The sequence below is a fragment of the Cherax quadricarinatus genome, chromosome 12 (genome assembly GCF_038502225.1).
Source record: "Cherax quadricarinatus isolate ZL_2023a chromosome 12, ASM3850222v1, whole genome shotgun sequence".
Classification (NCBI taxonomy): domain Eukaryota; kingdom Metazoa; phylum Arthropoda; class Malacostraca; order Decapoda; family Parastacidae; genus Cherax; species Cherax quadricarinatus.
Window position 1 is genome coordinate 21387015 of NC_091303.1, and position 24392 is coordinate 21411406.

The following is a 24392-nucleotide window of genomic DNA, read 5'->3' on the forward strand; positions in this document are numbered from 1 at the left end:
CAACCCCTCCCACTCATGTATTATCAACCTAAATTTGAAACTACCCCCAAAGTCCTAACCTCAATAACCCTTCAGGTAGACAATTCCACTCATCTACTGCCTATTTCCAAACCTAATACTTTCTATGTCCTTTCTAAATCTAAACATCTAATTTAAATCCATTACTGCGGGTTCTCTCTTAGGAGAGATATCCTCAAGACCTTGATTAATAAGGACACAAGTGCAACTAATGTGACATTTATTGTGGCAACGTTTCGCTCTCCAGGAGCTTTATCAAGCCATTACAAACAATACATGGACACAGAGGGTATATAAAGGCTCAGAGTGAGGTGAATACTAGTGAGGTACCATTTCGATGTTCACTAGTGGTAGTAGTAGTAGTAGTAGTAGTAGTAGTGGTAGTGACAAAAGTAATACAATATGGTAGAGCAATTAATTCGTACATGAGTAAAAGGATATAAAAGCTATTACTTGGGTAACATAAAAATAGGTTGGACAAATATAAACTGGAATGAGGCAGGTTGTTTCAGTGTTCACTCTCTGTGCTTTGTGTAGTATAACAGGAGAGACTATGTGATGGCAGGGTTTACTGTTTTCAGGAGGATTCTTGCTAAGACTTCGGAGATGGTGAAGCTGCCGTTGTTTTGTTTAATTGTATTCGAAACAGCGATCAGTGCTGATTCAAGGCACTTGCGTGTGCGGAAATTAGTTTCTTTTATCACTAATTGGGCGTCTCTGAATTTCATAAGATGATTGGTGGAATTTCGGTGTTGTACACAGGCGTTGTTTAAGTTGTCGTTCCTACATGCGTATATGTGTTCATTGAGGCGGGTGTCGAGGTTTCTTGCTGTTTCACCTACGTAGATCTTTTCCTCTCAGACCAATCACGTCAGGAATAGGCAGTGCTCCACACAAACTAGCCGGAGTTCTTGCCAAACATCTTTCCTGCCTTCTGGGGACCATCAGCCCCGCTCATCTTAAACACTCAGGCGACCTTCTCAACCGCATCCGTAACCTCTCCATCCGTAACAAGAAACTAAGCAGTTTGGATGTGACTTCCCTCTTCACAAAAGTACCTACCAAAAAAGCCATCGAGGTTCTACGACGTAAAGTCAACCAGGACCTTAATCTTCCTTTACCTCCCGGAGATTTTGTTGACTTGATTGAACTCTGTGTTAACTTCAACTGTTTTTCCTTCAATAACAAGCTCTACAAACAAACCTACGGCATGGGAATGGGGTCCCCAATAAGTGCCGTCCTAGCCAACTTATACATGGAACACCTAGAGTCCGAACACTTCGCCAACATCATCCCTTCAAGCGTCACTTGGTTACGTTACGTGGACGATGTCCTCGTAATAACTCCAAAACGTTTTGATGTACGGGATCTTCAGGCAAGGCTCAACGCAGTTGAACCAGCGATTCAGTTTACACTAGAAGAAGAGTCCAATGACAAGCTACCTTTCCTCGACGTCCTCATTCACAAAGTAGACAACAACCTAAGATTTCAAGTTTATCGGAAACCCACCAATAAAAATGATCTCACACACTTCTATTCCAGTCAAGATACCAAGACCAAAAGAGGCATCATCATCGGGTTTTTCCTAAGAGCATACCGAATTTGTAGTCCTGAGTTTCTTGACGAGGAATGTACTTACATTCACCAAACATTCACTGAGTTACAATTTCCTTCTTTTTTCATCAAAGACTGCAAGAAAAGAGCTCTTCAGATCATCAATTCTCCACGCATCAACACCGCTCCCAACAAAGTCATAATTCTTCCCAACAGCCAGGTTGCACTAAACGTCTCAAAAGTACTTTCACAAGCTAACACCAGAGTCGCCATCGCTTCTACCACTTCAATAAAGGATCTAACCAGGACAAAACCCAAGCACCACGAACCAGTCAATGCAGGAGTTTACACTATACCCTGTGGAGGCTGTGACAAGATCTACGTAGGTGAAACAGCAAGAAACCTCGACACCCGCCTCAATGAACACATATACGCATGTAGGAACGACAACTTAAACAACGCCTGTGTACAACACCGAAATTCCACCAATCATCTTATGAAATTCAGAGACGCCCAATTAGTGATAAAAGAAACTAATTTCCGCACACGCAAGTGCCTTGAATCAGCACTGATCGCTGTTTCGAATACAATTAAACAAAACAACGGCAGCTTCACCATCTCCGAAGTCTTAGCAAGAATCCTCCTGAAAACAGTAAACCCTGCCATCACATAGTCTCTCCTGTTATACTACACAAAGCACAGAGAGTGAACACTGAAACAACCTGCCTCATTCCAGTTTATATTTGTCCAACCTATTTTTATGTTACCCAAGTAATAGCTTTTATATCCTTTTACTCATGTACGAATTAATTGCTCTACCATATCGTATTACTTTTGTCACTACCACTACTACTACTACTACTACTACTACTACCACTAGTGAACATCGAAATGGTACCTCACTAGTATTCACCTCACTCTGAGCCTTTATATACCCTCTGTGTCCATGTATTGTTTGTAATGGCTTGATAAAGCTCCTGGAGAGCGAAACGTTGCCACAATAAATGTCACATTAGTTGCACTTGTGTCCTTTTACTTTACATTATTTAACTTATAAGTGCTAGGGATATGGACACTCCCGAGCTTCAGAACCTTGCATTTATCTACATTGAACTGCATCTGCCACTTTTCTGACCAAGAGTAGAGTTTGTCTAAATCCTCCTGAAGTTCCCTAACATCTACGTTTGAATCAATTATCCTACCTATCTTCGTGTCATCGGCGAATTTGCTCATATCACTAGTAATTCCTTCATCAAGATCATTGATATATATTATAAACAACAACGGGCCCAAGACTGATCCCTGTGGAACGCCACTTGTTACTGATCCCCACTCGGATTTAACCCCATTTATGGACACTCTTTGTTTCCTGTCTGTGAGCCACGATTCGATCCACGAGAGCACCCTTCCCCCAATGTCATGAGCTGCTACTTTCTTCAACAGTCTTTGGTGCGGAACTCTATCAAATGCCTTACTAAAATCAAAGTAAATAATATCAAATTCTTTATCGTGGTCAACAGCCTCAAAAGCTTTACTGAAGAAAGTTAATAAATTAGTTAGACAAGACGGGCCTCTTGTGAATCCATGCTGAGTATCATTAATCAAGCTATGCTTATCGAGATGGCTTCTTATAATCTCAGCTATAATTGACTCTAGTAATTTGCCTACAATTGAGGTCAGGCTTATTGGGCGGTAATTTGACGGTAACGACTTGTCCCCTGTTTTAAAAATAGGAATTACATTAGCCATCTTCCACATATCAGACACTGCACCTGTTTGAAGAGATAAATTAAAAATATTAGTTAATGGTTCACAGACTTCCATTTTGCATTCCTTTAGAACCCTTGAAAAAACCTCATCAGGACCCGGTGACTTATTTTGCTTCAGTCTGTCTATCTGCTTCACAACCATTTCACTAGTGACTGTGATGTTACATAATTTATCTTCTTCTGATCCACTATAAAAATTAATTACCGGAATATTATTAGTGTCTTCCTGTGTAAAAACCGAGAGAAAATAATTATTTAAAATCGAGCACATTTCATTCTCTTTGTCAGTAAGATGCCCATAGTTATTTTTAAGGGGACCTATCTTATCTCTGACTTTTGTTCTATAGACCTGGAAAAAACTTTTTGGGTTAGTTTTAGAATCCCTAGCAACTTTAATTTCATAGTCCATTTTAGCTTTTCTTATCCCCTTTTTAATGTCCCTCTTAATGTCAATATACTGATTGTTAGGTAAGACACATATGCAACAGTTAGGTATCTTTGCATATGTGTCTTACCTAACAACCTGTCGGTATTTTATACCATTTTAATGTTCAATATACTGATTCATAAGATGACCCTCGCCTCTTTTTATACGCCTATAAATTCCTTTCTTATGCCCTAGTAGATATTTCAGCCTATTATTCATCCATTTTGGGTCATTTCTATTTGATCTAATTTCCTTATAAGGGATAAACGTTCTTTGAGCAGCATGTATTGTGTTCAGAAAACTGTCATATTGATAGCTCTCTTCATTACCCCAGTCAACAGATGATAAGTGTTCTCTAAGCCCATCGTAATCTGCTAAGCGAAAATCTGGGACTGTTACTGAGTTATCCCTACTATCATACTTCCATTCAATTCTACATGTAATTGATTTGTGGTCGCTAGCACCCAGTTCCTCTGAAACTTCTAAATTATTAACAAGGGATTCATTGTTTGCCAGAACTAAGTCAAGCAGGTTATTACCCCTTGTAGGTTCTGTCACAAACTGCTTCAAAAAACAATCCTGAACTACTTCTAAGAAATCGTATGATTCTAAATTCCCAGTCAAGAAATTCCAATCAATATGACTAAAGTTAAAGTCTCCTAGAATTACTACATTATTGTGCCTTGTGGCCCTAACAATTTCCTCCCATAGTAGTCTCCCCTGGTCCCTATCTAAATTTGGGGGACGGTATATCACACCTAAAATTAATTTTTCATGTCCCTCTGAAAATTCTATCCAAACAGACTCTGTATGTGTTACTTAAGACTTAATACCCGTTTTTATGCAACAGTTCAAGCGATCTCGGACATACAATGCCACCCCACCCCCCTTCCCGATACTTCTATCTACTTGGAACAATTTAAAACCCTGAATGTGACATTCTGCAGGCATGTCCCGACTTTTTGAATTAAACCACGTCTCAGTAATGGCAAATACATCTATGTTACCTGCACTAGCAACTAGTCTCAACTCGTCCATCTTATTCCTAGCACTGCGACTATTTGTGTAATAAATTTTTAATGACCCTCCTCCCTCTTTACCCTTCCTGCTCCTTTCTATTATTCTACTAAACCTATTACTGTCCTTGTCAATTAGTGCCACTGGCTTTCCAATATCCACCTCATTTTGCCTATTACTAGTTCTCCTAGTACTCATGTTACTACCCTGCGACTTCACAGTTTTCCCGCCAAAACCCATACCACTAACTATTCCTAGTTTAAAGACCTAACAGCTCCCTCCACTGCGTTGGCCAGTGCTCCCACCCCACACCTAGATAAGTGAACCCCATCCCTGGCATACATGTCATTTCTGCCATAGAAGAGGTCCCAGTTGTCAATGAATGTTACCGCATTTTCCTTACAGTATTTGTCTAGCCAGCAATTGACACCAATTGCTCTAGACAACCATTCATTTCCAACTCCTCTCCTTGGCAAAATGCCACATATGACAGGTTTCCCACCCTTCCTCCTAATTATCTCTATTGCTGACTTATACCTGCTAATCAGGTCCTCACTCCTACGTCTGCCAACATCGTTGCCTCCAGCACTGAGACAGATAATAGGATTGCTCCCATTACCTCTCATGATGTCATCCAGACGGCTAACAATATCCTTCATCCCAGCCCCAGGAAAACACACTCTCTGCCTCCTACTCCTATCCTTCAAGCAGAATGCCCTATCCATGTACCTAATCTGGCTATCCCCAACAACAACAATGTTTTTACCTTCCTTGGCGTCGTCCGTCGTGATGCTCCGAGTAGTCGACTCACATTCGCCAGGTAGCATTACACCACTTGTAGAAAACTCACATTCGTCAGGTAGCACCGAGAATGAGTTGGAAGTTTCCACGGCAGTCTTCTGGTTTCTCGTTGTTTCTGCCTCTCCAACCGTTTTCTTAATCTTCAGCTTGGTTCCATGTTGCCCGACCACTGACCAAGCTCCCCTCTTAACCTGGGGACTCACAACAGGAGGATTACTACGAATCCTCTTGTTCTCCTCCGTTAATCGCCGTATCTCCAGTTTAGCAACTCTGAGTTCTTCTCTCAGCTGCTGGTAAAGCTGCTCAAGAGAGGGCATCCTGGTTCAGATTCACAGAGAGCACACAAACAGGTCTTCACAGAGCTAAGTACACATCACCACTGGATTAATTTAAATTTAGAAATGATATAGGAAAGTACTGGCGGGCCCCCATTTACAGCTTTTCGCTAATATAGCGTTTTTCAATTATTCCCATTCTTCATTTATTCAGATTTCCTATAATAAATATATTCACTACTCACTACAAGCTAAGGGCGAAAATATTTTAAGGTAAGTAATGTGCGTACTGTATACGATTTTTTTTTAGGCCTAGCCATATTGCTTAGTATATTATAGTGCAAACATGTTATCAGGCTTTTATATACATTTTTTAAGCGGGGCCCCTCCTGTATTGGTTTGTAAACATAGACGAGTGGAACAGTGCACCTAGTAGAATCATTGAAGCTAAAAGCTTGAGTAGCTTCAAATATTGGTTAGATAAATACATGAGTGAGGAACTGGATTTGAGTGGGACTTACACTTGAGTTAATAAGGTTATCAAAGTTTATTCCTTGGGTAACATTGATAATGGGTTGGGTGAATATTTTTTAGTGGGTTTGGGTTTGACAAGGACTTCCCAAATATGGGCGGGTAGGCCTGCTGCAGTGTTCCTCCATTCTTTTGTTCTTATAGCCCAATCTGATTCTGGAAGTGGCACACAACCTAGTGGACGTTGCTTATACACTTAACTTCCTGATCGAAACAGACCTTATACCACTGATACACGTTTGATGAGTTTAGAGTCTTTCTACTCCTGGAGTCCGGCCATGGGCCAGGCTTGCTAGCCTGGTCAACTAGGCTGTTGCTGCTGGAGGACAGCTGCTCCACATATCCATGACAGCCTGGTTCATCTGGTACTTGGTGAAGATACTTGTCCAATTTCCTCTTGATGACATTTATTTCAGCAGTGTTTCTGATATTTATTGATAGGATGTTGAATAATCTGGGGCCACGGATGTAGTGCCTGATATTAGTGCTCTCAGGTCTTTGGGTATGTTTTCTCGTCTATTAGAGTTGATATCCTTCAGCAGGATGGTTTTAACAATGGAGAGAGGGATGTCAAGGTGTAACTATCTGTAACACATCTGCCTTCGTTATCGGTGGTATGATGCCTGATTCCTATGTGGGAAGCTATCCCGACAAATGAGTTACAAATGCCTTTATCCTGAACACTTAAGATCATTTCCAACGTCTTTTACGATGCTACTGGTGTCTGTTTTTTAAGGACTCTCAAGTGCTTGAAAAGCAGACACGGAATCGGATTACCCATCCTGAGTTTATTTAATGTGGTGGTGGTGCGCTTCAGTGCAGCTAGCTTTGTTACTGTTAAACTGAGCCAGTTATTCACTCTAATGGTACTAGTCATCATACACTTATTACCTCTTGTGCATTTTGCAGATTGCCGCAGTGCAGTCTGCTGAAGTGAGCCATCAGTGTAAGCATGGTACTCACTAGGCAGAAAGATATATACATGCTTTTAAGCAGCAATCGTGTAAGAATAGCCGCTCAGTGCATATGTATTTTTTACCTACAACTTATTGATATCAACAGATTATTTTCACTGAGATGAGAGGAGAGTATCATCGTCTCCACTGTCCGGTCTCTAACAAATCCAAAATTGGAAAAAAAAAAATATTACAGGAATAGGAACTATTAAGAAACTCAGGAAGGCGTACATTACATGTAATTAAATATTTTAATATTTATCTGTCATCTTACACGCTCCCGAGACAAATTAAAGATCAGCAATCCTGCCGGAGTACAAAACCTAGGACATACACAGCATGTAAATATACCTCTGATGGGTTTCGAGAGCTTTCCTACTCCTGAAGTCAGGCCCAGGGCCAGGCTTATCTGCTGCTTGCCTGATCAACCAGGTTGAAGACACAGATGATTCACAGAAACGTCTGGAGTGAAGAAGTTTGTTTAGGTACATTACACAATTTTGGATGATTAAAATTGTCCTTGTTCTCAGGTTAGTAAGTGGAACCATCTCACTGAGCTGGAGACATGCCTGCCAGATTTCCTTGTTAACCTGATCTGCAACATTGTTGCTACCTGCAGATTACATGTAAAGAAGCTACATCACTGATTCCCCTATACCAGTACCAATATATATTTATAATTATAACCTTATTTTTTAGAGGGGCGGACCGGTAAACCAGCGGAAGGTCTCTTGTCAGATAACCAAAAGTTCCAGGGAAAAAACTGTCCTGTTTGCTGAGGAATCTTACCTAACGTAACTGACCCACCACTCCAAGGATAACCTTGTCTTCCTTATTTTCAACCCTCATCCCCTCCAGATTCTCCACCCACCTTCAGATCATTTACATCCCACATACAGCCATTAAACTATTTGAATTACTGGGAACGCCTCAAAATCCTAAATATGTACTCGCTGGAAAGGAGAGACATGGTAATATATACGTGGAAAGTACTTGAGAGCCTGGCCCCAAATTTGCACACTACCATAACATACTGGAATAAGTGGGATGGAAGAAAATATCAGAAACATTGCTAGAACAAGCGTAAAAATCTTTAAGAGGAAACTAGATAATTTTTTCCGCCAAGTGCCGAATCAAACAGGCCGTGAGAGATGCGAGCCAGTGGGCTTCCAGCAGTAACAGCCTGGTTGATCAGGCAAGCAGTAGACAAGCCTTGCTCCGGGCCAGGATACGTGAGTTGGAAAACTCTGGAAATTCATCAAAGGTATATTCCCATCGTCTCCACTCTCACCTCCACAGACTTCCATCCTTCCCTAGACTCCCCACTCTCACCCTCTTCACCCGACTAGTACCATCTTCCCCCCTCCATCAGACTCCCCAGCCCTCTCCCCTTCCCATCAGCCCACCACCGAGAATCTCCACCCTCTCCTCCAACTCCCTCCCTCCTTCCAATCTTCAAGTCCTCTCCGACCCTTCCCCAGAGTCCCCATCCCATCCTCTGATGCTTCTCCCTCACCACCTCCTCCCAGACTTCCTACGTACCTGTGATGGTTATGCGGGCCAACTGGTTGCTAACAACTACACCCTGGTTAAACTGGCACGCAACGAGGAAGTTTGGCCAAAGGCCGTGCTGGTAGGGTGGGAAAAAACCCTCTAAGTCGATGACAGGTATTTGGGAACTACCAGCAGACCCCTAGCTGTCTTCACGGAAGAAATGAACAAGTTCATGTTAATTCCTGATCAGCCGGGCTGTGGTGCATATGGTAGACTGCGTGCGGCTACCACTAACAGCCTAATCGATTAGGCCAACAACCAAGAGACCGGGGCGCGGTGGCACTAACCTCCGGAAGCGACTACAGATAACCTACAGGTAACCTAGCTGATCAAACCATAAACAGAAGGCCTGGTCTAGGACATAGCCTTAAGAGCGGTGACCCTCATAATTGTCTTTGTATTAGGTTAGTAACCTAACCTACCCCAACCTATCCTAACTTTACCCAACCCAGATATACTTTAGTCTACATGAACTTTTAATGAAAATACGATTCACAACAAGCGTTAAGAAACAGAGTAACTCGTCAGAAAACTGGTGTAGCGGGACAGAACAGACTATGAAATACAAAGACCAGGAACCTAACGTAAATGAGCCACTGGGCCGTTACGACATTTTAATCTGAGGGTATTGGGGAAGGAAAATAAACCAGAAGTGGCGTGGGTAAACTCAATACATGGTTTGGAAACCCGGTAAGACACGAGTTAATACAGGAATCATTATCACTAATAGATATTACCCCTCCGTTATATAGCATATGCTATGTAATAGAGGGGTGCAGGATAAACAAAAGCTACACAATAATGGATACAGACTGAACAAGTACTACACAATAATGGAAAACAGGCTGAACAAGTGCTACGCAATACTGAAGTACAGAGTGAACTGCGGACCTTGCATTAACTAAAATATACCGTTTCATTGCCATGGTCATGCAACATAGCTAATAGACACACAGGTAGAAGTGAGGCTACCTCAAGCCTGTTACCCAGGTGAATTTAAGTAGACTGATCGAGCATTGAGGACATCATGCAAGGTGCTAATACTAAATTTTAGTGACTGACATATCTAACTAATTTGAATACAAAACTTTTGTTCAAAGCATATCGTAATATCTTACTAGCTCGCCAAGAATGTATTACCTGTAAATTATACGCGGATTTTAATTTAGATTTTACATTCATAACATCTTTTTGCAAAGGGCTTGAGGCACACATGCCATGGGCAGATAAATAACAAATTAAATAGATATAACTGAGGATAACGTAGCACTCAAACTGTCTTATTTAAATTGTAGCTAATATTCATGGGGACATACAGCGCCTCAAGAATGAGTGTATCAGGCTGGTTACAGGGGAAAGAGTAGCTCAAACTCCGTGATGAAGAGCCCTTCAGTGGCATGAAGGTAGTCAGTTCCCCTTGGAAGAGCCAAGGTTGCAGTTCAGGTTAGTGAGGTGTGAGGTAGGGAAGGCGGGAACACACGCTCCCACCTGCACTCTACACAACCATGTCCTCCATACCTCTGCAACATCGTCATTCACTCGCGCTAATCACAGTGTACACGCACAGGTGTGCGAAAATAATGCGCAGTTTTGCAAGGCTAATTAGCAACTACCTGGTGTATACAAGACGTTCAAACTCACCTCCTCCAAGTCGTTGACTGTCTGCCTACAAAGAGGCATTTTGGAGACGAAATTGCTGGTTGGAGGCGACGAAATGTCATCTTTGACTTCACTTATGTAGTCGTTGACACAAATGAACTCCGGCATGGTGCCTGTCACAGGCAATCAGCCGCCTTTCACAAGAAAGAAGAAATTCCACTGGAACACAAATAACGTACACCTTCACTCTCTCACTGTCTGAGGAACACTGGCGTTGTAAGGCAGATGGCAGCACGTGCAAACTGGGTGGAAACTCACCTCTGCGCAGGCGTCCTTCCTCACCGCCACACTTGAACTCTTTTGCTTACTCATTTTTATCTCAGGGAAGAAATGGAGCCTTGATGCTGGCGAAAGGCTCCCGATCCAGGGAATTGCAGCTACCTTCCACTTCCTTAAAACCTGATTACCTCTCATTCTTCAAGTTATATAATTTACTGCGTGACGACCTTGTTGGATTATGTCATAGGATATATATATATGTATATATATATATATATATATATATATATATATATATATATATATATATATATATATATATATATATATATATATATATATATATATATATATATATATATATATATATTTGCGTGATCTAAGAATGGTATCCCTGTACTCCATAAACCCAGCTGCCTTTACCTCACTGCACGGAAAAAGAAATAGTGCAGGATGGTGATAAAATTCTACTGTAGGAAAATATAAAAATATAAACGAATATTTAATAATTGCTGTTAGTCTTAAATGAAAAATAAGTATCTCCAGAAGTGCCAAATGGAACAGTGTGAAAACTGAAAACTAACCTGTAATGTTTTAAAAATCTGTTAGTTTTTTTACATGCTTTAATTTTTCAGTAGTCTAGAAGAGTAAATATGATTCTTCCAAGTTTTTTAAAATAAAAATAGCAATTTAGAGACCGCGAAGCCCACTATAATAACATATTTCCTTCTTAGTAAGACTAACGTCGAAAGTTTGAAGTCTCCCAGACGTGGCATTCTTCAGTTATCGCATTACTGGAGAATATTGGCAAATTTGCAACCACACAGTCTAAACTTTTAGAGTTTCATTCTTCTGATCAGAAGCTTCGTCGGTAACTCTTTGAACCTCATCAGAAAGAAAAGAAAAATATTGTAAAGAATGAACAGAAAATAGGAAATTTTAGAGCTCACTCTACCCGTAAAACTTAAAGCGTCATTAAAACGCAAACTGTCAATACCAATCAATTTTATTTTCTCATCTATATTCTATTTAAAATTCTCTACAACCCTATAAGAAAAACCTTTGATTGGTGTGTATTTCAGGAAACTCTAGTTTGATACAATTTCTCCAATAAAACCGACAAATTGGCACCTACACACCCAAACTCAATGAAAAAAAAATCCTTAAGATATACCAGTGTTTAAGGTTTAAAGCTTATTAGAAGAGTCATTTTCTAGTTATGGCATGGAGACTAATATACTTGCTAAAGTCACAAAATAAAAATATATGTTTCCTCAAAGTAAATATCAAACTTTATAAAGTCCACCAATGCTGAGGGTTTGAAGTCTATCAGAAAAAATATAAAGTTATAGCTTTAAACTTATAATCCAACTTATAAACTTATAATCCAACGATTATAAGTTTTTTTTATCACTGTAAGTTGTCGAATTTGCACTTAATATGGCGAAGCCAATCACAAAGCCATTTTTTAATTGTTGAAGAGAAATCATTATCGTAATTTATTATATCAAACTGACAAGCTTGGACTTATGCAGCCCAATAACAACGCGAAGTTTACTTTCAAGAAAACAACACCGCTGAAAGTTTGAATCCGAACAGAAGAACCATCCTCCAGTTATAGCATGGACTCCAACAATTCCAAGTTTCTTTAACTATGTTAGTATACTTACAAATTTGCACCTACATAAACTAAACTTATTGGGTACTATTCTCTCTGTAAGATGCATCAGTCTTTAATTAATGACTGAAGCCGTTCAGAGACGTATACCTACGTATTTTTTACGTGATTGAGCAGGAAACAAATTTCAGACATTTTTTACACATAAAACTGGGAAGTGTGCACTTACATATTTCATAAACACTCTCCACCCTCATTGAAACAACAGGATACACAAATGTTGAATGTTCGAAGACAGAAAGAAGAGGCTTTTGAAAGTTTTTCTGGCCCCTTTAAAAGAAACTTGGAACTGGTTACATAATTTTGAACTTAGGGCATTTAAACACGCAAATAGTTGCATGAATTATTCCAATGGTGCAGAAAACCAGCACTAAAAAGACGAGAGCCGCAAGGAAACACCACAGATAGATGGTTACCTGGAGTGTACCCGCGTCCTGGTCTGTGACCTGCCCAGAAGTCGGTAGCAAACTCTTCTGAAAAGAAAAGAACCCAAACTACACTAATTAAGTCGGAGACTAAGACATATTTTGAGATAATCACAAAAATTATTCCTATCCCATTTAATTTGCACACTACTGCAGAAGTGGAACTCTAGTTGATATAAAATTTAAATACCAGTGAGGCCCTGGTTTACATACAGCTTTAGAAGAGAACCAGTAGTAGGTATAAAGTTCCATAAGAGATCTTTGAGGAAAGCATGAGCAAATCAGCTTGGTCTCAGACCGGGCCGCGGGGGCGTTGATCCCCGAAACCCTTTCCATGTATACTCTAGGTATGTGTAGCGTTCGCCTATTAATCAAAGACCTGGGTTCGATTCCATGGCTGGTCTTAGAGTATGGGCAAGTCACCTTACACATGCAATTTCTGTTCACCTAGATATAAATAGATATCTGAGTATTAATAGACAGTTATTAGGGTCTCATCCTGGGACGAGGAGGTCATTACACCGAATCAGCAGGAGCAGGGATGGCTCTGTGCGCCTGCAGGCCTCTAACACAAACAGCCTATAATAAAGTTGGTAGAATTACCGACAATATGTAAAGTAAAAGGACACAAGTGCAACTAATCTGACATTTATTGTGGCAACGTTTCGCTCTCCAGGAGCTTTATCAAGCCATTACCTACTATACCTATATATACCCTCTGTGTCCATGTATTGTTTGTAATGGCTTGATAAAGCTCGTGGAGAGCGAAACGTTGCCACAATAAATGTCACATTAGTTGCACTTGTGTCCTTTTACTTTACAAACAGCCTAGTTGAACAGGGAAGCCTGGCCTCAGGCCGGACTGCGGGAGTAGAAGAGCCCTCGAAACCTACCACAGGTAAAAACAACAGGTAGACTGGATTGGACACTGAAATGAACTGAGGTAGATTAATAGTTAATAATATGTAAACTGAACTGTGCTAAAAATGTAGAAGTGATACCCGGATAAATATAGAGCTGTAATGGAGGTGGAACTTTGGGAGAGATAAATCCCTAACAAGATTTATCGAGCTTATCGCTGAAGCTGCTAGTTTATTATGCCGTCTATATACATCCCATGGATGGTAGCTCAGTAAACCTTGGAATTATGTCATGAAGAGCTTACGTAACATGAATACATTGAGGAATGTATTATATACAAATTGTCATTCATTTATCTGCAACAAGTAAATTTACGATACTTTCTCAGAATTTCTGGTATCTGAGTTTCACTATATCATTATACCGTGATATATATACCTTAGTTCATTGTTTGTCTCAGTTTTCTCCATAAGTAGACAATCAAGTACATATGTGTTCAGAAAGTGACTATAACACTGACCGCATACTTTACAATAATGTACAATTGTCTTGGATTCCATCACACCATGGATAAAGTTGATACGTTAGCCATGAAAAGTACCCTGAAGGAGAATGTAGAAAATAACCTTAGTGCATCTGTGTCTAACATGTGGAATAATAATATTAGGAGAGAAGTAAATAACGAAACTTAATGTTACAGGAATGCAATTAGAAACCTGAGCAGATCTATAACCCACTATGAAAACATGAACGTAGATAAGTATGTTTATGGTGCAACTTGCAATGTGAAAAGACTGACTGATGTTGTAGTGGCCAGGATTACGCTCTGTTACAAGTACTTCTGGCAGTTTAGCAGACACACAGACGATGCTCAAAACAAATGCAGAGTATGTGGCCGGCCCTATGGTCACTGTCTTGAGCACTATATGCTTAATTGTCCACTTACTGAGGAATATAGAGATAGAGAGTATAACAACCTATGTGATATATCAAGATACCGTATTAATGAAAATAAGATAACAGATATATTAAGCAAATTTCCTAAATTTGCTTGTAAGAGATAAGTGAACTGTAGATATAAATCCAGATGTACTCCTGTTAACCTTTTGTGCATTCTATCCTCTTGCGCTACCGTCCACAGGATGGATATGGGGTGCACAATAAACTAGCTACAATCTAAATACTTTACATTTGATGTGCAGTAGTAGCTTGGCTACTACTGCAGTCGGCTCGCTTACATTGCAAGTTGCATTGTTATTGTCCTTATCTATGTTCGTGTTATCACAGTGAGCTATAAATGTGCTCAGGCTTATAGTCGCATTTCTATATAATTCATATTTATTAATTCTCTTCTAGTATTATTTCTCGGGCTTAACACAAGGAAACCAAGGTTATACTGACACAGGGAAACCTAGGCTATACTGACACAGGGAGACCTAGGTTATACTGACACAGGGAAACCAAGGTTATACTGACACAGGGAAACCAAGGTTATACTGACAGAGGGAGACCTAGGTTATACTGACACAGGGAGACCAAGGTTATACGGACAGAGGGAGACCTAAGTTATACTGACACAGGGAGACCAAGGTTATACTGACACAGGGAGACCTAGGTTATACTGACACAGGGAGACCAAGGTTATACTGACACAGGAAGAACAGGTTCATACTAACACAGGGAGACCAAGGTCATACCGACACAGGGAGACTAAGGTTATACTGTCACAGGGAGACTAAGGTTATACTGTCACAGGGAGACTAAGGTTATATTATCACAGGGAGACCAAGGTTATACTGTCACAGGGAGACTAAGGTTATATTGTCACAGGGAGACCAAGGTTATACTGTCACAGGGAGACTAAGGTTATACTGACACAGGGAGACTAAGGTTATACTGTCACAGGGAGACTAAGGTTATACTGACACAGGGAGACTAAGGTTATACTGTCACAGGGAGACTAAGGTTATACTGTCACAGGGAGACTAAGGTTATACTGTCACAGGGAGACTAAGGTTATACTGTCACAGGGAGACTAAGGTTATACTGTCACAGGGAGACTAAGGTTATACTGACACAGGGAGACTAAGGTTATACTGTCACAGGGAGACTAAGGTTATACTGTCACAGGGAGACTAAGGTTACACTGTCACAGGGAGACTAAGGTTATACTGTCACAGGGAGACTAAGGTTATACTGTCACAGGGAGACTAAGGTTATACTGTCACAGGGAGACTAAGGTTATATTGTCACAGGGAGACCAAGGTTATACTGTCACAGGGAGACTAAGGTTATACTGTCACAGGGAGACTAAGGTTATACTGTCACAGGGAGACTAAGGTTATACTGTCAAAGGAAGACTAAGGTTGTACTGTCACAGGGAGACTAAGGTTATACTGTCACAGGGAGACTAAGGTTATACTGTCACAGGGAGACTAAGGTTATACTGTCACAGGGAGACTAAGGTTATACTGTCACAGGGAGACTAAGGTTATACTGTCACAGGGAGACTAAGGTTATACTGTCACAGGGAGACTAAGGTTATACTGTCACAGGGAGACTAAGGTTGTACTGTCACAGGGAGACTAAGGTTATACTGTCACAGGGAGACTAAGGTTGTACTGTCACAGGGAGACTAAGGTTATACTGTCACAGGGAGACTAAGGTTATACTGACACAGGGAGACTAAGGTTATACTGACACAGGGAGACTAAGGTTATACTGTAACAGGGAGACTAAGGTTATACTGTCACAGAGAGACTAAGGTTATATTGTCACAGGGAGACCAAGGTTATACTGTCACAAGGAGACTAAGGTTATACTGACACAGGGAGACTAAGGTTATACTGACACAGGGAGACTAAGGTTATACTATCACAGGGAGACTAAGGTTATACTGTCACAGGGAGACTAAGGTTATACTGTCACAGGGAGACTAAGGTTATACTGTCACAGGGAGACTAGGGTTATACTGACACAGGGAGACTAAGGTTATACTGTCACAGGGAGACTAAGGTTATACTGTCACAGAGAGACTAAGGTTATACTGTCACAGGGAGACTAAGGTTATACTGTCACAGGGAGACTAAGGTTATACTGACACAGGGAGACTAAGGTTATACTGTCACAGAGAGACTAAGGTTATACTGACACAGGGAGACTAAGGTTATACTGTCACAGGGAGACTAAGGTTATACTGTCACAGGGAGACTAAGGTTATACTGTCACAGGGAGACTAAGGTTATACTGTCACACTGTCACAGTGAGACTAAGGTTATACTGTCACAGGGAGACTAAGGTTATACTGTCACAGGGAGACTAAGGTTATACTGTCACAGAGAGACTAAGGTTATACTGACACAGGGAGACTAAGGTTATACTGTCACAGGGAGACTAAGGTTATACTGTCACAGGGAGACTAAGGTTATACTGTCACAGGGAGACTAAGGTTATACTGTCACAGGGAGACTAAGGTTATACTGTCACAGGGAGACTAAGGTTATACTGTCACAGAGAGACTAAGGTTATACTGACACAGGGAGACTAAGGTTATACTGTCACAGGGAGACTAAGGTTATACTGTCACAGGGACTAAGGTTATACTGTCCCAGTGAGACTAAGGTTATACTGTCACAGGGAGACTAAGGTTATACTGTCACAGGGAGACTAAGGTTATACTGTCACAGGGAGACTAAGGTTATACTGTCACAGGGAGACTAAGGTTATACTGTCACAGGGAGACTAAGGTTATACTGTCACAGGGAGACTAAGGTTATACTGTCACAGAGAGACTAAGGTTATACTGACACAGGGAGACTAAGGTTATACTGACACAGAGAGACTAAGGTTATACTGACACAGGGAGACTAAGGTTATACTGTCACAGAGAGACTAAGGTTATACTGACACAGGGAGACTAAGGTTATACTGTCACAGAGAGACTAAGGTTATACTGTCACAGAGAGACTAAGGTTATACTGTCACAGGGAGACTAAGGTTATACTGTCACAGGGAGACTAAGGTTATACTGACACAGGGAGACTAAGGTTATATCACAGAGAGACTGTTATACTGACACAGGGAGACTAAGGTTATACTGTCACAGGGAGACTAAGGTTATACTGTCACAGGGAGACTAAGGTTATACTGTCACAGGGAGACTAAGGTTATACTGTCACAGGGAGACTAAGGTTATACTGTCACAGGGAGACTAAGGTTATACTGTCACAGGGAGACTAAGGTTATACTGTCACAGGGAGACTAAGGTTATACTGTCACAGGGAGACACTGGGAGACTAAGGTTATACTGTCACAGGGAGACTAAGGTTATACTGTGTCACACAGGGAGACTAAGGTTATGTCACAGGGAGACTGTCACAGGGAGACTAAGGTTATACTGTCACAGGGAGACTAAGGTTATACTGTCACAGGGAGACTAAGGTTATACTGTCACAGGGAGACTAAGGTTATACTGTCACAGGGAGACTAAGGTTATACTGTCACAGGGAGACTAAGGTTATACTGTCACAGGGAGACTAAGGTTATACTGTCACAGGGAGACTAAGGTTATACTGTCACAGGGAGACTAAGGTTATACTGTCACAGGGAGACTAAGGTTATACTGTCACAGGGAGACTAAGGTTATACTGACACAGGGAGACTAAGGTTATACTGTCACAGGGAGACTAAGGTTATACTGTCACAGGGAGACTAAGGTTATACTGTCACAGAGAGACTAAGGTTATACTGACACAGGGAGACTAAGGTTATACTGTCACAGGGAGACTAAGGTTATACTGACACAGGGAGACTAAGGTTATACTGTCACAGGGAGACTAAGGTTATACTGTCACAGGGAGACTAAGGTTATACTGTCACAGGGAGACTAAGGTTATACTGTCACAGGGAGACTAAGGTTATACTGTCACAGGGAGACTAAGGTTATACTGTCACAGGGAGACTAAGGTTATACTGTCACAGAGAGACTAAGGTTATACTGACACAGGGAGACTAAGGTTATACTGTCACAGGGAGACTAAGGTTATACTGACACAGGGAGACTAAGGTTATACTGTCACAGAGAGACTAAGGTTATACTGACACAGGGAGACTAAGGTTATACTGTCACAGAGAGACTAAGGTTATACTGACACAGGGAGACTAAGGTTATACTGTCACAGGGAGACTAAGGTTATACTGTCACAGGGAGACTAAGGTTATACTGTCACAGGGAGACTAAGGTTATACTGTTATCTGACAGGGAGACAGGTTATACTGTCACAGGGAGACTAAGGTTATACTGTCACAGGGAGACTAAGGTTATACTGTCACAGGGAGACTAAGGTTATACTGTCACAGACTAAGGAGACTAAGGTTATACTGTCACAGGGAGACTAAGGTTATACTGTCACAGGGAGACTAAGGTTATACTGACACAGGGGACTAAGACTGACACAGGGAGACTAAGGTTATACTGACACAGGGAGACTAAGGTTATACTGACACAGGGAGACTAAGGTTATACTGTCACAAGGAGACTAAGGTTATACTGACACAGGGAGACTAAGGTTGTACCTGTCACAGGGAGACTAAGGTTATACTGACAGGTGTATCACAGGGAGACTAAGGTTATACTGACACAGGGAGACTAATGTACCTATCACAGGGAGACTAATATACTACAGGTTATATATATATATATATATATATATATATATATATATATATATATATATATATATATATATATATATATATGTATATATATATCGTGCCGTAAAGGTAAAACTTGCTATTTAATGTTAAATAGCAACGCTCTTCTTGCCGAATAAGGCAAGCGAAAATTTGTGTATGCAATAATTTCGCAAAAGTTATTCTGAACCTAACGAAGAAAATATATTTCATTGTGTTTGTTCATTATTAAATTATTGTAACTTATATAAAATATATTTAGTTGGATTAGGTTAAATTATATTGCGTTTGTTATAATACGGTTAGGTAAGTTTTCTAAGGTGCGTTTGGTACAAAATTATTAATTTTTACCTTAACATTAATGGAAAACAATATGTCTTTAAATGTATGATCTCACATTTTCAAGAAGTCACTTGTTTACTGTGATTTTATGCGTATATATATATATATATATATATATATATATATATATATATATATATATATATATATATATATATATATATATATATATATATATATATATATATATATATATAGTCTTCCTGGGATTAAAACTGATTGAATTCCACTCCACAGGCGCCGTATAATCCCTAAGGGTTTTCTGCTTAACCGTCAATGAAATGGATTAAATTAATTACTCAGGACCCCTCAAGGGAGGTTCCTTGATGCTGGTGAGGGGCTCTTGATCTAGGGACTTGGATCTGTGCTTCAGTTCCCTGAACTAAGCCTGAATACCTTCAATCACTCCCCCCAAGATGCTGTATAATCCCTACGGGTTTAGCGCTCCCCCATAATAATAATAATAATAATAAAAATAATAATAATAATAATAATAATAATAATAATAATAATGATAATAATTCAGGAATAATTCAGTTTAAGTTGGAATATTTAGGAATTGTTCATTAATGTTTTTCCTTTGTTTATATAGATCCCTGACTCCTCCAGTTAGCGTGTTGTCTGAGTTATGAAAGTCGCGCTTCCTGGGATAAAACCTGAGACTCGCAAATATAGAAACGAAGATTTGACAGGAAGGAAGCAATGACCGGAGTGAACCTCTGGGTGGAGTGAAGGTATGGCTGGAGTGAAGCTCTGGCTGGAGTGAAAATATTGCTGGAGTGAAGCTATGGCTGAAGTGAAGCTCTGGTTGGAGTGAAGCTCTGGTTGGAGTGAAGATCTGGAGTGAAGATCTGGGTGAGTGAAGATATAGCTGGAGTGAAGCTCTGGGTGGAGTGAAACTCTGACTGGAGTGAAGCTATGGCTGGAGTGAAGCTATGGCTGATGTGAAGCTACGGCTGGACTGAAGCTCTGGCTGGAGTGAAGCTCTGGCTGGAGTGAAGCTCTGTTTGGAGTGAAGCTCTGGTTAGAGTGAAGCTCTGGCTGGAGTGAAGCTCTGGTTAGAGTGAAACTCTGGCTGGAGTGAAGCTCTGTTTGGAGTGAAGCTCTGGTTAGAGTGAAGCTCTGGCTGGAGTGAAGCTCTATTTGGAGTGAAACTCTGGAGTGAAGCTCTGGCTGGAGTGAAACTCCAGCTGGAGTGAAACTCGAGCTGGTGTAGTCTTTTACGCAAATTTTATAGGCTAAAAACTATTTTTCTACATCAACTCATTTCCGAGCCCAGCACTATCCAAAGGCATACTCCCCCCCCTCTCAACCACGAAGATACGACCAACACCAGTCGATCAACACCCACGTACCAACTAGCTGCTAGGTGAACAGTATGAAGAAACATATCCAACGTTTCCGCCCATGCCGGGGATCGAACCACGGACACTCAGTTTGTGAACTGAGTGCTCTGTCAGTTGAGCCAGGGGACGCAGTTCTGAATGAAGTGAAGCCCTGCCTGGAGTGGAGCCCTGGCTGGACTGAAGCCCTGGCTGGAGTAGAGTCCTGGCTGGAGTGGAGCCCTGGCTGGAGTGGAGCCCTGGCTGGAGTGTAGCCCTAGCTGGAGTGGAGCCCTGGCTGGAGTGAAGCCCTGGCTGGAGTAGAGTCCTGGCTGGAGTGGAGCCCTGGCTGGACTGGAACTCTGGCTGGTGTAGAGCGCTGGCTAGTGTGAAGCCTTGGCCGGAGTGGAGCCTTGGCTGGAGTGGAGCCCTGGCTGGAGTGGAGCCCTGGTTGGAGTGGAGCCTTGGTTGGAGTGGAGCCCTGGCTGGAGTGGAGCCTTGGCTGGAGTGAAGCCCTGGCTGGAGTGGAGCCCTAGCTGGAGTGGAGCCCTGGCTGGAGTGGAGCCTGGCTGGAGTGGAGCCCTGGCTGGAGTGGAGCCTTGGCTGATGGAGCCCTGGCTGGAGTGGAGCTCTGGCTGGAGTATAGCCTTAGCTGGAGTGGAGCCTTGGCTGGAGTGGAGCCCTGGCTGGAGTGTAGCCCTAGCTGGAGTGGAGCCCTGGTTGGAGTGGAGCCCTGGCTGCAGTGGAACCCTGGCTGGAGTGGAGCCCTGGCTGGAGTGGAGCTCTGGCTGGAGTGGAGCCCTGGCTGGAGTGGAGCCCTGGCTGGAGTGGAACTCTGGCTGATGTGGAGCGCTGGCTGGAGTGGAACCCTGACTGGAGTGGAACCCTGGCTGGAGTGGAGCCCTGACTGGAGTGGAGCCCTGGCTGGAGTGAAACCCTGGCTGGAGTGGAGCCCTGACGAGTGGAGCCCTGGCTGGAGTGGAACCCTGGCTGGAGTGGAACCCTGACTGGAGTAGAGCCCTGGCTGGAGTGGAGCCCTGGCTGCCGGTAACATGAAAGAAAACCTGCCACTGAGAGTTACCAAGAGGCAAGAAGAGTGTGGTAGCAGCGTGTGGGCAGTGTTATTTTCCTCACATTTTCATAACGTAAGAGCCAGACGTTTCGCTCAGCGTCAACCATCCCACGTTTCCTACTTTTCTCCAAGTTCTATTTTGGTTTAAGCTAGGAAAAAAAATGTTAATTTAGGTTAGGTTAAGTTGGATTACCTTAGCTCACTTAAACTTCTCTTTTCTGCAACAATACAAGCTCCTGATGTGTTGACTGCAACACGAAAGCCCTAGAGCTGTTTTCGTAGACGCAGAGCAACTCGTCACGGGGTTGTTTTGCATATATAAAAACACATTTAACCAAAAATGAGAAATTAGGAAAATACGACATGGTACCTCTAGCAACGATGAAGGGTTGACGTTTATCACTGTTGGTGTTGACGTTTATCACTCTTGGTGAGAGAATGGTTGATGTTTATCACTGTTGGTGAGAGAATGGTTGACGTTTATCACTGTTGGTGAGAGAATGGTTGATGTTTATCACTGTTGAGAGAAAGGTTAACGTTTATCACTGTTGGCGAGAGAGTGGTTGACGTTTATCCCTGTTAAGAGAAAGGTTAACGTTTATCACTGTTGGTGTTGACGTTTATCACTCTTGGTGAGAGAATGGTTGATGTTTATCACTGTTGGTGAGAGAATGGTTGACGTTTATCACTGTTGGTGAGAGAATGGTTGATATTTATCACTGTTGAGAGAAAGGTTAACGTTTATCACTGTTGGCGAGAGAGTGGTTGACGTTTATCACTGTTAAGAGAAAGGTTAACGTTTATCACTGTTGGTGTTGACGTTTATCACTCTTGGTGAGAGAATGGTTGATGTTTATCACTGTTGGTGAGAGAATGGTTGACGTTTATCACTGTTGGTGAGAGAATGGTTGATATTCATCACTGTTGAGAGAAAGGTTAACGTTTATCACTGTTGGCGAGAGAGTGGTTGACGTTTATCACTGTTAAGAGAAAGGTTAACGTTTATCACTGTTGGCGAGAGAGTGGTTGACGTTTATGACTACTGGTGCCAGAATGGCTGACGTTCAACTGTTGTTGACAGAAAAACGTTTAGCGTGAGAAGGGGCTGCTTCCCACGGCTTCATGATTAATTGATTCTTTAGTCTTAGCATTTATTATTATTATTATACTCCCCAAATATCTCAATAACACTAAGTGAATTAAAATAAATTTTGAAATGAATGGTTCAGAGAACCGACATGTTGATAAATTAGACACATGCGCAACTCTTGGGTATCTTTATTGAGGAAACGTTTCGCCACACAGTGGCTTCATCAGTCCATACAAAGGAGAATCTTGAAGAACAGGAGGAGAATGAGGTAATCAGTCCCTCAACCTTGAGTCGATGTGGTCAGTCAATCAATCTTGATGGACTGACCACATCCACTCAAGGTTGAGAGACTGATTACCTCATTCTCCTCCTGTTCTTCAAGATTCTCCTTTGTATGGACTGATGAAGCCACTGTGTGGCGAAACGTTTCCTCAATAAAGATACCCAAGAGTTGCGCATGTGTCTAATTTATCAAATTTTGAAATCTTTCACAAGGTATAATAATCTGTTACTTTGAAGTGATTTATGTAGTTTGGAGCCGCCTCCTGATGAAACATGATCATGTACTCCATATCTGTACATCAAGTACGAGAAGCACGTCCAAAACTCTACTGAAATTTACTCTTCGATAGCTCCCCAGTCAAAATTTTTCCCAGAAAACAATGGCATGTTTGAGTGCGTGAAACCCATTGAATGTCTGTACATATCCTCCATATGTACAGAGTGCAGTTGAACAGCAAGATGTTAATGAATAAGACAGATGAAAGAGAGTCCTACAATTGGCTTCCACCTTATACAAGATAGACCATTATGAGTGTACTCGACCAGCTACAGCGAGAGTCTGCCCCCAGCAAGCTCTCACCCAGTTGGTTGACGAATAAACCCTACAGCAAATCGGAGTAGTTCGGGCCCCTCTACAGTTTTCCCGACCTAATTTCCAGTTTGGGTGGTACAGCTGGAATGCAAGAGGTGGGTGTGGGATGAATACCAAATAAATTGTGATGTATGCCACACTTCTTACTCTTTAATGACTACTTCCATTCTCATTCTCATGCTATTGCAGTGTACACTGATTGTTCAAAATCCCCCAATGATGTCGGGTATATAGCTAGTTTTCCTGCACGAATAATC

General features: G+C 41.5%; 1 protein-coding gene across 1 annotated transcript in view; it reads right to left on the reverse strand.

The window, feature by feature from the left end:
* Asap (ArfGAP domain of ASAP) overlaps positions 1-10794 on the reverse strand; it is a gene marked incomplete in the record, with an annotated part of 838555 nt that extends 827761 nt beyond the window's left edge. Inside the window, 1 exon segment of the mRNA XM_070084261.1 lies at positions 10544-10794. Within this exon segment, the coding sequence (XP_069940362.1) occupies positions 10544-10669 (126 nt within the window).
* Between the last annotated feature and the right edge of the window lie 13598 nt (positions 10795-24392).